The sequence below is a fragment of the Pavona decussata genome, unplaced genomic scaffold (assembly GCF_977016875.1).
Source record: "Pavona decussata unplaced genomic scaffold, jaPavDecu1.1 SCAFFOLD_912, whole genome shotgun sequence".
NCBI classification, from domain to species: domain Eukaryota; kingdom Metazoa; phylum Cnidaria; class Anthozoa; order Scleractinia; family Agariciidae; genus Pavona; species Pavona decussata.
The window spans coordinates 92,501-111,063 of record NW_028145943.1 but is presented as its reverse complement, the minus strand read 5'-3'; the positions used below and the strand labels follow the sequence as shown (position 1 = coordinate 111,063).

The 18,563-nt window shown below is 38.8% G+C and overlaps 1 protein-coding gene across 2 annotated transcripts in view; it reads right to left on the bottom strand.

Annotated features, from left to right (window-relative positions):
• LOC146448459 (E3 ubiquitin-protein ligase TRIM45-like) overlaps positions 1-5,644 on the bottom strand; it is a 216,495-nt gene extending 210,851 nt beyond the window's left edge. Inside the window, exon 1 of one of the 2 annotated variants that reach the window (XM_085102530.1) lies at positions 2,893-5,644. In XM_085102530.1, the coding sequence (XP_084958656.1) occupies positions 3,396-5,639 (2,244 nt within the window). In that variant the 5' untranslated portion in view covers positions 5,640-5,644 and the 3' untranslated portion in view covers positions 2,893-3,395. The remainder of the gene's footprint in view (positions 1-2,892) is intronic. The other variant, XM_085102529.1, reaches the window with a different exon arrangement.
• Positions 5,645-18,563: the final 12,919 nt, after the last annotated feature.

Below are 18,563 nucleotides of genomic sequence, written 5' to 3'. Positions count from 1 at the left end.
GTGCGTCAGTAAGGTTTAGTCTTTTTTTCTTTTATTTATTTTTCTAGCAGTTCAGTTATTCTCTCAGGCATTAAAGAAGAAAGGATTTCAGCCGATTTTTAACCTTCGAAGTCTGTGTATCGAAATGGATATTCTCCTCACTACTCTTTATATTTCTTATCATAGTTGTTGGGAGAATTTGTTTAAACATCAAGAGATTTTGTCTTTGATAATAATTTCATTTCTTTCAGTCGTCATACGTGCAATCAAAAGTATAGATTTTACCGGAGAAGTAATATCTATTGTAGGCTGTTTACCCATACCGCCTTATCTATTGTTATGCTAATTCACTAGCCCATTGACCTATCAAATGGTCGATAATACATCACGTTCAATGACTTTATATAGATAAACCTCCTCCTTATTTATATTAGTATGCGGTGTTTTTCTCGTATGCTAATTTCTAACGTTCACAAAAGCAGAATAGGCCGCTTTACAGTTGTGTGCTAGGTGACCTGGTCTTGGATTCTAAGCGAGGCTGGGGGTGACCTTGTTTTGATACAAACCAGTCACTGCTTTTCATAATTAGATCATGCTGTTCTTATGCTTACAATTTGCATTTACATATGAAAAGCAGTGAGGTTTGTATCAAAACAAGGTCAACCACAGCCTCGCTTCCAATTCAAGACCAGGTCACTAAGCACACAACTGTAAAATGGCCTATTGCTGTGAACTCTATTGACACACGCTTTTCCAGGAATGTTTTTCAAGCAGTTTAGAAAACTCGCAGCACGTATTTTATTGGGTCTAAAACCACTTGGCTTCGCCTTGTCGTTTTGAAAGCGATAAAACAATCCTGCTCGTTTTTTAAACATTACTTCAGCAACATGAAAACATCGTAAAGGGTCTGAATTTCTTCTTTAAATTGCATCATCTCCTCACTCAGACGATAGTCTTTCAGCTGAGACAGGAAAACATGACAGGCTTCTCCAAGGATGAGGATTCTACCTCATCGGCGGATTTCTTCCATTCAGTACTCCGGTCAGAACAGGCAATTTCTCGAGTGAAACTGCGCTCTGTTTTCAAATTCTTATCCTTGTCTTCGTGATTGAAGAGGAAAGAATATGTAAAAATAAATGTTCAACCACAACTAAGTTTCACTGTAGAGCGAGGAAATGCAAAAAAAAAAAATCAATGTTTGGTTTTAATCTTGGGATTTGATTTTAATTTCCTCGCACGTCAGGCATGGTAGAAAAGATGGTGTATATCTGCGACCAGTGTGGCCAGGGTGTATTAAGGGTTTTTTTCTCGGAGATGTTTGTCTTCTTACACAATTGAATTCAATATTCGAACTTACGGTCTGCATATTTTCAGTCAGATAACTTTCAATATTGCCAGTATTTGAAAAACAAATCGAATTATGTTATTATTCTCTCTTCAGGTATTCGGTGGCCGTCTATTGGCGTCTCCCAGGGCTATGAACTCCTGCGTCTCATGACCCTAATCCCCCCCTCACCCCTCCAGCAGATACTATAGGAATCTATTAAAAAGGCAGAGGAAAAAAGCAAAATAAAAAATAAAAATAATGATAGTAATAATAATTGAAAAGAGCGCGATAAGTGGAAAGTCCCGACAATTATAATCCACTTTACAATCTTGTCGAAAAGCGCGGGAAAACAGAAAGCAATTGGCTAGCTATTCACGTGGCACGTGAATAGAACGTCGACCAAGTTCTTCCCAATGGATTTTACAAAGCTGTTAATAAATGCGTCAAGGAGCGTCTACAAACCCCTGCCCCCGCCCCCACCCCCTTCCCTCCCCCAGCCCCCTCCAGATGGTATAACAATCCCTCAATCGAAAAGTGCGGGAAAAAAGAAAGCACGTGACTTTCCAAGTGGCACGTGAACAGAAAGGACGACTATTCTTCCCAATGGATTCTACCAAGTTGTTAATAAAATTCAATAAATGAAGAAAAAGTGCACATTATCCATGCACGTGATTGATCAAAAAAAGGTTTCTACAACACAAACGGCAGTGGGCTGTTGTCATACCCTTTGTGATATCGATCGCGGCATAAAACAGGGTAGTAAACGGATAATTCATGATTCTGTTCGCGTAGTCGCCATTTTTGTTTCGTCTCGATCTGTTTTGTACAAACCAGTAAGTGGTGACGTACATTTAACAAGTCTTACGAACAGAGGTTTAAAAAACAAGTGAAGATAACGCAGATTATTTTTGATACACAAACTATTTATTCCTTTGACGCAATAAACTACTTTTACAACAGTAATTTCTAAATCACTTGTGCGTATTCTTACAATATTTAAGCAGATAATTATATAACACGCCAACTTTAAGAGTAGTATGACACTCGCGTCTTAAAAAATAAACACCCTAAACTTTTTGAGCGTACACTAAACACTTGCTAATCAAATTACACATTCAAGTAACGTATTGTTTGCACAATCACAAACTAGCCAATATAAGGCGCAAAATACTTGAAAATAGAGAGGTTAAGAATTATGCTTACGACAAACGGCAACCGGCAGGAGTGACCACGTGACCATGTTTATCCTACGTTTGCCCGTCGCTGTTTTCAGTTTCTCATTAAAATTGAGCAGTTTTACGTTTGTATCAAAGGCCAGAATTATTTTGTATTATTCTCATCTACGTGCTCGTGTTTGTTTCAAGAAAATGTAAAACGAACCTCAAATTTGCCCTTTGCCGTAAACGCGATCCTAAATCTTTCCATTGGCGCCATGAACACCGACACAAACTTTGCTTTCTTGCCAACAATACTGTCCGGAAAATCGGAAAAAGTTGCAGAATCAAAATATAACCTGTACCTAAAGCTGGTCAAACAAAATCCTATATAAAAAAGGAAATATGAACACCTCCCACAGGAAATACTACTTTCCGCATCTGACAAAATTTAAAATTTGTATAAATCTATGTTGAAAAACTTTCAAAGTTTTTCATATCTATGGCATTCCCAGTAAGAAACTATAAAAATACAATAAAATAGGCAAAGAATTAACTTGAAGAAGGTCCCTTATGTAACAATTTTACGCCAAGACTCTAAATATAAAGCTGACAAAATATTTATCCACTGTAGAATTTTTCACGTAAAAGTGGTTTATCAAATAAAATTCAGACTGGGTTCTAATCATGGATCAGATATTGGTCTTCTTTTAATTTCAACTAACTGGAACCTGATTGTATAAACAATGACAAAATTTACAACTACATCATTTTCACAGAAAATAAATGGTTCAGTACTTTGAAAAGAAACAGTCACCATCTTCAAAACCTTTCCTTATTGTCTAACAAAGCGAAGGAGAAGGGTTCCGACCAAATCTAAATCAAAACATAACGATATTCATTACTCCTGTTCCTACTTGAGAAGAGGACAATTGTCACTCAAATATTTGAATGCGATCATTGTTCTTATCAGAAACAACAATCTGGTCGTTACTTAGCATTGCTACTGAAAACGGACAAAAAAGTTCTCCTAAGTTTCTGCCCTTTGTTCCAAACTTCCCAACAAACTTACCATTCAATTCAAAGACTTGTATTCTGTGATTATCCTCATCACACACCATCAATAGTCCTGTCTTGGTCACTGACAAAAAACGTGAATAATTAAACTCCCCATCCCCTCCCCCCCGCTTACCAAACTTATACTTATACTCCCCCTCCCTACTGAAGACTTTTATACTATGATCATTACAGTCTGACACTATGAGATATTCATCACACTGAACACAATGGGCAGGACAACTTAAAGAACCAGGCCCACCTATCTTCATTAGAAAATTGCCATCAGGGGAAAAGATCTTAATCAGTTTGTTACCTGAATCAGCAACAATAATATTACCCTGACTATCCAAGGATAGACCCCTAGGATAAGAGAGGTGACTATCAAAGCGTCCTTTCCCACCAAACATACCCATGTACCTACCCTCCCCATTGAAAATCTGCACTCTAGGGTTTTCTCGGTCTGCTACAAAAATCTTTCCATCCTTATCAAAGACTGTTCCATAAGGATTTTTAAATTCCCCCTGATTGCTACCTTGACGACCAAAGGATCTTATAAAATCCCCATTACTGTTGAAGATTTGAACCCTGTGGTTCAAATGGTCAGCTACTGCTATTTCATCCCTGTTACTCACTGCCACCCCCACGGGATACTGAAACATTCCAACATCCGAACCTTCTTTTCCAAAAGACAAAATAGGTTTGACATGAAATGGTTTTACTAGCACAGTAAAAGGACTATCACGAACATGTTCCCCGTTTACCTTAATTGACAATTTACAGCTACCTTGAACTTTAGGAGAATAGCTAATGTTGTAGATTCCATCTTCGTTATCATCTATTTGCACTTTTGTCTCGCATTCTCGTCCATGCTCGTCTCTAATCTCTACCGTTACATTGTCACGCATATCATAACTCTGTTTTTTGTTAGCGTTTCTTGTGGTCAAATTGAATTGAGCTTCACGCCCAACAGTTCCTTCTCTGAGTCCTTTGCCTCCAGCAATGGATTCATTTGCGTTTGTTGGGAACAAAATTTCCAAGAATCCAATTTCTTCGCTTTTGATAGTGTTCTCAATCTTTTGATTTTCCACGAAAACCACAGTTGACAGATATTCAGGGTCACGGGAAATATGCTTGGCTTTCTGTACTTCTTCCAAAATTACAGCCAATGATTTTTTCAGCTGACCGACCTCAGCGTTTATACTTAGTGTTAACAGTTTATCCGCTTTTTCCAGCGATGATTCGATCATAGCTATTTTTTGCTGAATCTCAGTCTTTGTGCTTGCAACACTTTCACTCGACTTCGTTGTTTCGTTTTCCACAGCAGCGATAATGTTTTGTCTCTTCGCTTGAATTGTTTCGATCAAGTCATCAGTAAACCTGTCGACATTCCTTTTCACGTTTTCGCTTTGTTCAATCAGTTTAGCGTACTCTTCATCAAGTTGAGTAATTAGGTTCATTTCGTCTTGTAAGTTTTGTCTTTCTTCTTGTATAAGAGCTGTCATCTCGATCTTTTGAGCCTCGGCTTCTTCTTCGATTAATTTCAATGTATGTCCTCCATGGTCAAAAGTGACACAAGTTTGACAAACTGCTGCTTCGCATTCCTTACAGACGTACTTCAACTCTTCTTTCTGGTGTCCTTGTCTTGAGCAAAACACGGGTCGCTTCAATACATCCTCATAGTCCTTTTCTTGGAACTCTTTTACCGCAAGAACACGATGATCTTTGTTGTTTTCCATCATATTGGGTCCAATTAGGCACTGTTCACAGTAAAACATGCAACACTGAAAGCAGTACGAAGCCTCGGAGCTTTTCTCGTCGCAGTTTCCACACGTTACCTGGGTTGTGTTGCATTCTTTTATGGCCAGCACATCGATCAAGCCGTTGAGATAAAAGCTGGTCGGAAGATCCTTCAGATCGCCGCTTGCAGGCACTCTGCTAAGGGCTTGGCACTTCGGACATCTGAATGCATTTTGACCGCCACTCGTCTGATGCCAGTGTTTCAAACAATGCAGACAGCAACTGTGTAAACAGGGAAGCTGTCTGGCATCCTGAAATATATCCTTACACACCGGACAAGACACTTCTTCGCGGAGATTGTAAAACAACGTTCGGATATCCATGTTGTTTTCGCACGCAAATGAGGAGTGACCTTGCGGCAGTCTGTTGATGGTTTGGTTTTGGTTTCTGATTCCCAGGAATATGCTCTTGGTGCGACAAGTTTTTGTTTTCGAGCAAGGCATGCCGATCAAAAAAAGAAAAAGGTCAATGAAGTGAACTTTATTGTTAAAGCTTCTTTTATAAAGCCGTCAAACTACAAGGATAATTATAAGTTTTGTCAATATAACAAATGAGGTGGAACGCACTACTCAGAAGTTGTTATTAATTATTAGAAAAAAGTTCATTCTCTTCTTTTCTCTTTTACCTTCTCTGCACTTTGCACCAGGCAATGGAGTCTAGTGATTTTCTTTTTTAAGTTTTCTGGGAATCATTTAAGAGGCTGTTGATGGTTTGGTTTTGGTTTCTGATTCTTAGGAATGTGCTCTTGGTGCGACAAGTTTTTGTTTTTGAGGAAGGCATGCCAATCAAAAAAAGAAAAAGGTCAATGAAGTGAACTTTATTATTAAAGCTTCTTTTTTAAAGCCGTCAAACTACAGGGATAATTATAAATATTGTCAATATAACAAATGAGGTGGAACGCACTACTCAGAAGTTGTTTTTAATTATTAGAAAAAAGTTCATTCTCTTCTTTTCTCTTTTACCTTCTCTGCACTTTGCACCAGGCAATGTAGTCTAATGATTTTCTTTCTTCATAGAAAGCTGTTGTAAGAGGTTTTTGACTGTTTCGTTATGGTTTCCCATTTCCACGTATTGGCGCGCCAAGGTTTTGTTTGATGTCGGAATCGAAAGTCATGCAAATCAAATCAAAGGCTCCTGTGAGCCAACTCGTGAATGCTGATGACACATAGTAATTGAAATTTAGACGGCGACGGAAACTTCCTTGAAAGCTAAAAGAAATTATATCTTTGCCCGATTATGTAACGAAAAATAACCATTCTTGTACTATAAAAATGATTGTCAAACTATTCTCTACAGTTTGAATAAGATTATTCTGATGCGCCGATTAGAAAAAATCACGTGTTTTTTTATTCAAAGTTCATAGAAGCACGCCATGTGCAGCTACGTCATGCAAATTCGTGTCCAATAGTCCGGGGCTACTGGATTTTGCGATCGGGCTAGTGGATTCTGACCATCACTTGCCCGATGGGCAAGTGAAGTTTTTTTGGGAATTAAAATTGCAAAATTACTGTAGGGCAAGCCGATCTAACAAAGGGAAATATGTTCAACAAAGTATCGCATTACATTTCATGCCCGACATAAATGCGTGATATTTTTCCTTTGGAGTTCAGTCCACGCAATCTTCAAGTAAAAATAATGAAATATGACAAGCTCTTGCTAAATAAGAATTATTTATCGACCGCGTCCTTTTGCTTTCCCATAAATTACCAGTTGTAAATTTCGAAAATGAAACATTTTTTCCCTTTGAAAGCTGACAAGATCTTAAAGTGTTCATTTCACCAGGAAGTTGCATAATTTTGTTTACGACGTCAATGATGCGTGTCATGGCACGTTCCGCTTTCGCGTGAAAACTGACAGCAAAACTAGTTTTTTTTTTTTTTAGCAAACTAATCTACTTGATGTAATACTTTTGTATGAGAAGGATAAAATATGATGAAAGATGTCCACTTTTCATGTATGCAAAAAGTTATGATTAGCAGTAAACATTTCAGTTAATAAGAGTGCTTCTTTCAGCTGAACACATTTTCTGGCGGGAAATATTTTTTGGTGGCAAAATTTCAAGTTTCGCAACGCAATATCACGCATTCTTTCTGCCTAAAACGATTCAGTTAGTTCAGTCGCGAGGGGAGGATGGGTTAAAAAATCGGTGAGGCCTACAATGAATAAGGCCACTAGTGCTAAAGGTAAAAGCACTAAAAAGCGTCTTGTTTATTCAAAGTCCATGCCGACAATTACTTTTAAATTAAATTATTTTTAATTAAATTATTTTTAATTCTTAAAAGAAACCGCACTTTGTAAAAAAAAACACGAAAAAACCTATAACTTTGCTCAGATTCAACGAAAAATCTCCATTCTTACACTAAAATGATTGTCAAATTATTCTCTACAGAATAAAACAGAGAATTCTGATGCGTCGTGAAAAAAATTTTCACGTTTTTTTTTTTCACTAATTGAGTTTACGGCCCCGGACTTTCTGAAAAACTGAAAAAACTTGTAACTTTGCTCAGATTTAACGAAAAATCTCCATTCTTGCACTAAATGATCGTCAAATTATAATAATAATAACAATTTTTTAATAGGATGCTCCATCACAAGAGTGGTTTACATAGAGGTCCTATTACTAGATGTATATTATATGATGCAATTAAAATATAAAAAATTTAAGCTAAAATCGATATATATGATATTATATGATTATGATGATTATTCTCTACATATTGAATGAGAAAATCCTGATGCGCCGTGAACAATAAATGTTCGCGTGTTTTTTTCCACTAATTGAATTTAAAACTCATTCACTGCGCACGCCCGAAAGTTAACGACAGAACCGACCAACCAACCAAGTCAACAGTCAGCTATCGCTACAACTCGTTCATTGCGCATGCGCGCATTCACGAGATAAAAATGGTCAATGAATTGAGCTGTGAAGCTACCTCGATAATTAGAAGTAATGTAAATAAAGAACTTTTGCGGCGAAGCCCACTAAACGAGGTAAGGTTAGAACATTTTTCATTCACTTTTCTTTTCCTGGATTTTCTCGGCAGTATAATTCACCACACAGTGAAGTATTGTGTGCCAATCTCAGAGCTCTTTTTTCTTAAGAGGCTGTTGCTTGTTTTGTTTTAGTCTCTGATTCCTAGGAATGTTTTTTTATTGCGCGGGTTTAAGCTTGATAAGAGTTGTAAATTAAACATAGAGAAAAATAATACATTAATTCAATACTTTGAAGTGTGTTAAAACCCCTTATATCATCAGTTGCAAGATAGTGAAAAAAAGGCTACTAATTCGCAACCTCGTTCCCAGGGTCTCACACCAAGATGTGAAGAGGACAGACCTGGGAACGAGGTTGACTAATTCCCTCCGTGGCGACGGAAAATCGGGAACGGTTGAATATAAGTAATAGGGTACTGAAATCTTCCCTTCTTTCAATCGAAACTTTCACAGGACCCAATTTTCATGTAAGGTCAGGCTTTATTTTCGCTTGATAACGCGCTCCCGTAAAAAGGAGCTGAAATGAGAATCGTCACAGATCGCTGCTGAAATTGGGACTAATCGTAGTTTATAGGAAGCAAATTCATAAGGGACCTAGTAATAATTACCACTGATGAAAAGAGGTGAGGAAGGGTTGGAAAGTAAACTTCATGTTAGCGTAAGAGGTCGCCACCGTGCACCCGGCAAACACTTTCAAGTATAATGTTTCATGAAACAGACCGGCAGGGAACTAGATTCGTACTTAGTGAATCAGCCATATTTTTACATAGGATCACTCTAATAAGCTGTTACATCAAAGGAACAAGGTACGTTAACGTGTAAAAGCAAGATATAACGTACTATGTGAAAATATGGCTCACGTCGAACAAAGAAATTCAGACCCTTTACGATGTTTTCATGTTACTGAAGGAATTGAAAGCAGAACTGTTAATGTTGTCGGGGTCGAGGAATTTCGAGCTGCCAGATGCTAAGCTGCCGCCGAGGGAACAAACTCTAGCCTGAACGACAAGGATTGAAATCCTCCAATCAACAACAGCCTAAGCCGGAGAGGATCGAAACACACCAATCACCACAAACCAAGGTGCTACTTAGGGACTGTGCGATAATTATCAGGAGGGGAAGGAGGGGGGGGGGGGGGGGGCTGAAAAACGAGAGGCGGGGGGGCATTACCTAAAATTGCTGCCAAGATAGGGGGGCTCAAAGTAAAATCACTCATTTGACTGAGGAGGGGGGGGGGGGGCCTTAAGTTTTATTCCAAATGTAAATAAAGTTAAACGCGATAAAAGATTCTCAATACAGGCCTCATGATAGACTGTAACAAATATCAATACGAACAGCTGTTAAACAATAATTGAAAAAATTCCATCAAAATGAAAAGATAACTGATTAATTTTAACCCTTCTTCTATTTGATTAAGCTGACCCTATGTAACGCAAAAATCATGCACTTGTTTTTCAGCATCTCCCGTAAAACAATGGGAATCAAACAGATCTCATAGACAGGCTTTGTCGGTTTTTGATGTGAATAAAAGTAATGTTTCTTCATCGACTGAATCGATTTGCTGAATTCCATACATCTCTGGCTCATAACAAAGTTCAACAGGCTCCAAAGTTCAACAGGCTCTCCTCCCAAGTGTGCAAGTCAAGAAGTTAGTCGATTCTGGTATGTTAACCTCTTCCAACGCCAACGAACTGCAGGAGGTGTGTGAGAAGTTGATGGTTGATGAAATCACTCTCGAGCGTTTTGCTCAACACCGTGAGTTTATTGCATTGAAAGCTCAAAAAAGGGAAGCTGAGCGCAATACCCTTCCAGACATTAACTGGAAAGAAGAAAATGAAGTCAAATCCCTCACAGCAAGACAAATTAAGATCTACCTTAAGCAGAACAATCTTCCTGTATCTGGAAGCAAAGCCGTGCTGGTAGCACGTGCTCTTGATTTCTCGCAAACTGGAACACGAAACAACGAAAGAATTAGTGCCAATGACAGTGACACAGAACTCCTATCCAGTGATTCCGAATACGACTCTGATTCTCACACAAGCACTTCCGAAAACAACTCTGAGTTGGATTCAGATGACTCCGAAACGGATGGCTTTGTTCAACACTCATATGAGGTATTATTTGTTCCAGACGACGACATCCAACAAGTAAGCGTACGCTTACAGTAGCATGACAATATAAAAGGTATGTACTTAAAGGCATCTATGGTAATGGTGGCGGCGAGGTGTGTGTGTGTGTAACGTGATATGGCCCCTTTAAATAGTGTGAGCGGGCCACAAAGGCAAACTCGGAATCCCTACCTGCTGCGTTACCATCTCAAAAGATAAGGTTAACATTAACTGATATAGAACTCTTGGTGTCTTGGTGAACATTTTTCATGCTAGACGTGTGCTATAATGTACCAAACAATTTGCTATTTATGTTATTTTACCAAAAAAGACGAAAATACACATTCATATTCAGAAATGGCTTGATCTCATCAGCTACTGTATGACTTCATATTTCCGTAACCCAAGCAACTCTGATTCTTTGACAAAATGTGTGTCAATAGATAAGCAAACAGCTTCTGAAAGCGACAGGCGCTGCAAGCATGGAGGATTCTCAAGTGAATTAAGGCACTGGATCGTCAATTCTTTCGCTCTGGTCTGTATTCTAACCCTTTCGAATTCGTCCTAACATCATAAGATGTAAGCAGACCTATAGGTTTGCAAATCTTGTCATCTAATGGTATGTAAGACGTATGCAAGTTAGTTCACGTGACTCGGTACGACCAGAAAATGCTGGAAGACTTTCTGACACCAAAAATGGAAACAGTTAATGACACGGATAGTAATTTAACTTTGCTGGCACCAGACATGTATGAAGGGAAAACTAACATTCCCTGCTTGGAAGTTTTTTAATTTTTTGTTAGCTTCGTGGTGCCTAGTCCCCTCGTAAAAATCGTCGAAGTTTTGGTACCTTTAATTTCAGCATAACGAGCCAGAGGTTCTTAGCAACGAAAATAAGACCTCGGCACCCCTTGGAGATACCAGGCAATTTGCCTGGTTTCTCCACGGGACGTCAAACAACTCGGAGCATTCCAATGTAATAGAATCCGTTCTGGCATTACTTCTGTTTCGCTTGCGGCGTTAATTTTAACGCGAAAGTGTTATAATCCTTGCGCCTAAAAAATATTTTTTGCGAGCTTTTAATTAAATTTCTTTCGTTGATATGACGTGTCTGCAAACGGATCCCACGTTACATGTTTTGCTGCAGTCTGCTGGAAAGCGATGAAATTTAAACTGGGGCACCCAACAGTTTAGTAGTGGAATCTTTTCGCAGAATTGAGATTAAAATGTAATGAAAAACGGAATCGTTCGCCACACAGGAATAGAAGAAGGCAAATATGTCGTTAACACTGGGAACTGTGAACAACTTAGAGATCCTTGGAAAAACGGAAATTTTTTCAGCAAAGGAATATAATCGTTCCGATTAGTCGGCTCATTCATATGCGCACTGCAAATTGTCGGCCTGAGCTTTTTTTTTTTTCTCAGATCTGTTCGATTTATAAATTCTGCTGCTCTTTGACAGATTTCATTTTTAGCAAGGTTTACAGCATACAAGCAGTTCCATTGCGATAAAGTTTTATAAACCGGGTCGATTTTCGTCCACTTATTCACTTTCTTATGTGATAAATCGTTATGCGTAAATCAACTCAGGCTAAATCGGCCAAACAAAATTCGGCCCAATAAATCGGTACGCGTGTGTTAACCTTGGGCTCACACAAGTACTAGAAAAGGCTACCAAAAGAAAATAGGCTAAAATATACGGTTGAAATAAGTTGCCTAGACGTTATACTCACTAAATTTTCTAATACCCCGTTCCTTAGAAGAAGTTTTGTTTTCTGTGGTAATCGTACAAAATGTTGAGCCTCGATGTCTTTCACGTCTTGTTTATCGTGTTAATGCACGTGGTGGCCCAGACATTGAATTCGCGCCTGTTTGTACTCCAATATTTATGCTTAAATAAAAATAAAGGATTTTTATCCCTAAATAAAAATAAAGGTACCACAGACCCATTGAGTCATACGCATGCCGTTTCACCATTTCAGCATTTTTTTTTTGAATTCTTGAATTTATTCTCTGACATAAGTGAAGTGATGTCCAGAAATAAACGCTAATGAGATGCATGAAATGTATGATAGACATCACAAGTTGTCCCCTACCGTAAATTCTTACTAAAACACAAATAATTCTGTCAAACATTTAACAATTATTCCACGGGCGCGCATTGGATATGAGGTGATAGATAGTTGGCTATAGTCATCTCACATCTAACAAGCGCAAGTGGATAATTCCTTTATTAAAAACAATTAAGAAATATTGCCAGATCTTACTGATTTCAATGTCTAAGAATAACCAGCCGACAATTTATGGTCGTCATTTCTTGCATATATTATGGCCGCTAGGCCAATCAAATCACTCGAATTGCATTATACAATAATTCAGTTTTTAATTAGAAATAATATGAAAACTGACAAAAAGGTCTGTCTAATGTAAAGTACCCAAATTCGGGGTGAGGTGCATTTCTGGACATTTGTGGTACTCAGGGACAAGCAAAAGAAATACATAAAAGTAAGTTTAAATCGTTTATTAATAGCTAGAGAAGGGGGACGGGATGGGGACATAAAATAAGACCACCAGTTAACCTGTTTAGAGACTAAATAATCCTTCAGCCATCGCTTGTGGAGTGGATTTTATTGTTTAGGGTCTTAGCACTGGAGACCCCTACTTGAATTCAAAACGATGGTAACAGACAAGAACAGCCCGTTGTAAACAACGAGTACTCTCCATAAACGGCAAGCGTTTTTTCGGGTGTTACTCCCTTTACATGAATTTGCTTCTTGTTCTGAGTGGCTCATCGTAATGCTGCGTCTGTTTTCGGCTTTGGTTTTCGTTTTACGACACTCAACTGCCAACCTCGACCCAAGGGGCTTCTCGGCCTTTCAATACGGGTGGGGGACAGCGGCGGGAGAACTCATGTATACAGGCTTTAAAATCGAAGTGTTCGAACATCAGTTAAATCACAACCTCTTTAAGTTTGAAAAGCGGTTTCACATCGAAAAAAAAGGGAAAAGAAGAGGGTTGAAGGAGTTTTACATTTCAATTTCAAGAATCATTTGATTTTTTCTATCCGTGAAACTACCAATTTATAGTCCGTTTGCTTTGCAGGAAAAGAAATAAAATAAAGTGCGATCTTTGTCTGATGTAAGTTGCGGTTAATGCGTTATAGGCCAAAAAGGATATACGCTGTAAATGAAACAAACTTAAGCGCAAGCTGCCAGACCGAGTGTACATGTGTGTATGTAGCGACCATAAAAGCCATTTTTCGATATTTTTAACCGATTGCAGAAGGACTATTCATACTATTCTTTATTGTAATTTCATTTTCTTTAGTGTTGAGTTAATTTTTCTTAGACTGGCTAAGATCGTCTGCGTCTGTACTACGGTTAAAATGTATACTCAGGTGCCAGAAAATGCGTGCATGTGAACGTGATTTAGTGCGTATGAGCCGAAAGGATGCGGAAGAGTACTATTAATCTCATTAAATTTCCCTTGCATTTCTTTAATTATTATTATAAATTATTTTATTCACCTGCATCTACACAGCATCCATTTCCGCGAAAAATGTTTCGATTTACAGCTAACGCTATTTTCTACACCCTGTATTTTTACTGTCTATCCATGCCGATGTCCCAACGTCATATGACGTCTGTCGGGCTCCCTATTCAGGAACCAAAGCTAAAGTGTTGCAAACGAAGTGTGAGGGAAAATAGTGAGTGTTCGTATCTTGTTGTCGGTCTTTGTGTTTTATTTGCAATGTCATCGGCTAAAGAGAGCTTGTCTAACACAAAAAGTCGACAATTGCCTGCTGAGACGAAACTGGAGTCACGTGTTGCTTATGTAAGCCATCCGAGAACAATCGAGAGAAGACTTTGTCAAGTGGTGAACCAAAAAGGCGGCGAATTTGAACGTTTTCTAAGTTCACTTTAATATCGCGTTTCGGGCAATCGCATTTTTTTTCTTCGCGAAACGCCTTTGAAACGACCCTTCCGCCCTCTTTGGATGAGTATCTCTTTCTGTTCACCAAGTTCGAAGGAATCTATTTCTGGATAACGTTCTTGGATAATACGCCTCTGTGACTCGTAGGGATATAATCCAGTACGAATTAAGTTTACCGTTTGAAATGAATATTCCCCTTACTGGTAGTAATGTAGATGTTATTTGTTGGAAATTTATATATCGGTTAGTCTTTTCAATAGCGGAACGTTCACTTTTAAAATATAGAAAGTCAACGATTGTGATATTCTCAGGTTCCCTGGTCCCCCCCTTGCTTACTTGATAGTGCAAGGGTATTATCCTGAGACTGAAGTCTAACCGCCGGTGTGATTTGTGGCGGACTCCCCGAGGGTTGGTTACCCCAGCTCGCCTTTTTTTCCCAGACAAATCACAACCTTAAGTCGACCTCAGTCTTTTCAGGGGGTATCATTGGGTGACCACCCCAACTCATTGTTGCCAGGATACTACACACTTCTTGACAAACGGTTTGTGAGACTGGGACGTCACACAATAAAGGAGACAATAGCAGAGAGTTGCTTGATAGTTCAGTGACAGAGCATTTATGAAGCTGGAACTACACACGGTAATGACGACAACAGCCCTCATTCTCATTCATTGACCGGGCTTTAAATACTCCGTCACATCTATTCCATTGCACATATGCCACACATTGACATTCAAATCTAAGCAGTAGGCAGGACGTTTGTCTAATAAACCTAGTTTAATGGCCTTAGCTCCCACGAGTCTCCTGTAGCTCAGTGGTAGAGCATCCGAACTAGTAATCGGAAAATCTAAGCCGGCTTCGATTCTTGATAGGAGAACAAGGAATTTCTATTTCCGACATTTCCTGTGACACTCGTGAATAATACATAATTCTCATGCAATACGTTGCTTCATAGTTTAAAGATAATGCTCAACACCTGTCTCAACATTTAAACTGCTTAGAAACACCGTTGAACTGCTGCCTTATTATTCAAAACAGAGACAAAATTTGACAAGACATAGACAATGCCAGAAAGTCCTATTTGGGTGAACCAGAAAGAATATACAACATTAATTTTATGGGAGACTTTCAAAGACATCTCAAAACACTGTAAATGTTGCATACCCGGAAAGCACACATCAAGGCCATTGCATCTACTCGGCTGAACCAAATGGGGTATACAGTAATAGCCTAGATTTCCACAAGCCATAGAACAATAACAATAATTATTGATTCTGATCAAGTTCACTACCCTGCAACCAGTTTACATAGACCTTAGCTTGGTGAACTAGAAAAAGGTCACACTTACTTAATCTCTCATTCTCAAAATCTGCAGGGTCAATTTAATCACGTTTCATATCCCAGAAGCACTCAGGCAAGCATAAATGCCAGGACTTCTACCTGGGTGAACCAGATAGGATATACAACCCTGGCCTAGATTATCATCTTTCTCAAAAACTCGTTAACATTGCATATCCCAGAAGCACTCAGGCACATATCAATGCCAGGACTTCTACCTGGGTGAACCATAAAGGATATACAACAATTACCTACATTGACATGTGCGACTCGAAATAATAACTTTCATGTTGCATATCCCAGAAGCACTCAGGCACATATCAATGCCAGGACATCTACCTGGGTGAACCAAAAAGGATATACAACAATTACCTACATTGACATGTGCGACTCGAAATAATAATTTTCATGTTGCATATCCCAGAAGCACTCAGGCACATATCAATGCCAGGACTTCTACCTGGGTGAACCAAAAAGGATATACAACAATTACCTACATTGACATGTGCGACTCAAAATAATAATTTTCATGTTGCATATCCCAGAAGCACTCAGGCACATATCAATGCCAGGACTTCTATCTGGGTGAACCAAAAGGATATACAACAATTACCTACATTGACATGTGCGACTCGAAATAATAATTTTCATGTTGCATATCCCAGAAGCACTCAGGCACATATCAATGCCAGGACTTCTATCTGGGTGAACCAAAAAGGATATACAACAATTACCTACATTGACATGTGCGACTCGAAATAATAATTTTCATGTTGCATATCCCAGAAGCACTCAGGCACATATCAATGCCAGGACTTCTATCTGGGTGAACCAAAAAGGATATACAACAATTACCTACATTGACATGTGCGACTCAAAATAATAATTTTCATGTTGCATATCCCAGAAGCGCTCAGGCACATATCAATGCCAGGACTTCTATCTGGGTGAACCAAAAAGGATATACAACAATTACCTACATTGACATGTGCGACTCGAAATAATAATTTTCATGTTGCATATCCCAGAAGCACTCAGGCACATATCAATGCCAGGACTTCTATCTGGGTGAACCAAAAAGGATATACAACAATTACCTACATTGACATGTGCGACTCGAAATAATAATTTTCATGTTGCATATCCCAGAAGCACTCAGGCACATATCAATGCCAGGACTTCTATCTGGGTGAACCAAAAAGGATATACAACAATTACCTACATTGACATGTGCGACTCGAAATAATAATTTTCATGTTGCATATCCCAGAAGCACTCAGGCACATATCAATGCCAGGACTTCTATCTGGGTGAACCAAAAGGATATACAACAATTACCTACATTGACATGTGCGACTCGAAATAATAATTTTCATGTTGCATATCCCAGAAGCACTCAGGCACATATCAATGCCAGGACTTCTACCTGGGTGAACCAAAAAGGATATACAACAATTACCTAAATTGACATGTGCGACTCGAAATAATAATTTTCATGTTGCATATCCCAGAAGCGCTCAGGCACATATCAATGCCAGGACTTCTATCTGGGTGAACCAAAAAGGATATACAACAATTACCTACATTGACATGTGCGACTAAAAATAATAATTTTCATGTTGCATATCCCAGAAGCGCTCAGGCACATATCAATGCCAGGACTTCTATCTGGGTGAACCAAAAAGGATATACAACAATTACCTACATTGACATGTGCGACTCGAAATAATAATTTTTATGTTGCATATCCCAGAAGCACTCAGGCACATATCAATGCCAGGACTTCTACCTGGGTGAACCAAAAGGATATACAACAATTACCTAAATTGACATGTGCGACTCGAAATAATAATTTTCATCTTGGATAAACTGTGAATGGCATGCCCTTTAAACAGGAAACTATCATCAGTTCATATTACTCTCACCTGTTTTCTTTGCAATTGGCAATTGCAATTGGATAGACACTTTTGCAGCTTTCACTAGATGCATGGTGAACATTAACTGGTACAATGCCAATCATGACTTGTTGCCTGCCTGTGGTGGGGAACAGCATGTGAATACATTACTAATGCATTGGGATTTAAGTTATTACTACCATAAAATGCTCAAAGCCACGGTTTTCAATAGCACCCGACGCCCGACGCAAGTCACCGGCTACTTTTAGCGTTTGTGCCGGGTACTTTTTGTCTCCAAAGTATGAATTTATGTCAATAACGTAGCTGATTACGGACGTGGATATTTTTGCCCAGATTTTAATTCCAATTGTTATAATAATTGTTATATCTGAGTGATATTTTGAAGAAAACTCTTGTTTATAATTCAGTTTACAATGACCTCCAAACAAACACTTTTTTGCCCTGAAAATGCACCAGATTGAGAATGCATCTCTGGGTATGCAAAATTTAACTATTTGCTGTGACCCCCCCAGCAGGAGGGGGTTTCCCCCTCCCACACCCTTCCCCCGTGCAGCTTTCGCCGCACGGCACCGCTAACGCGGTGCAATTGTCCTCCGGTTACTTTCACATTTCCTCCTGGTACTTTTTTTCATTTTGAAAACCCTGCAAAGCCCTTACATTTTTGCAAGAATGGTGTGTAAAATGATAGTTTAGAGAAACCCTTCTTTTGCACAAGAAGTACCCATTCCATGCAAATTACTAGAAAAAGGACATAAGCATAATACCATAAGAGATAACTGAGAAAATTTTAAATAACATTTAAATCCCTGCAACAAGAAAACTTCACACCTACCAAAGAAAAGTCTTCCGTCAAGTTTAAGGTTGACTTCCAGGGTGTTTTGGTGGGGTTGATGTAACCTTGTCTCCCTCGCAGCCCAGGCAACAGCAGCAGACAGGCTGACTTGAAAGCCACGGGGAGCA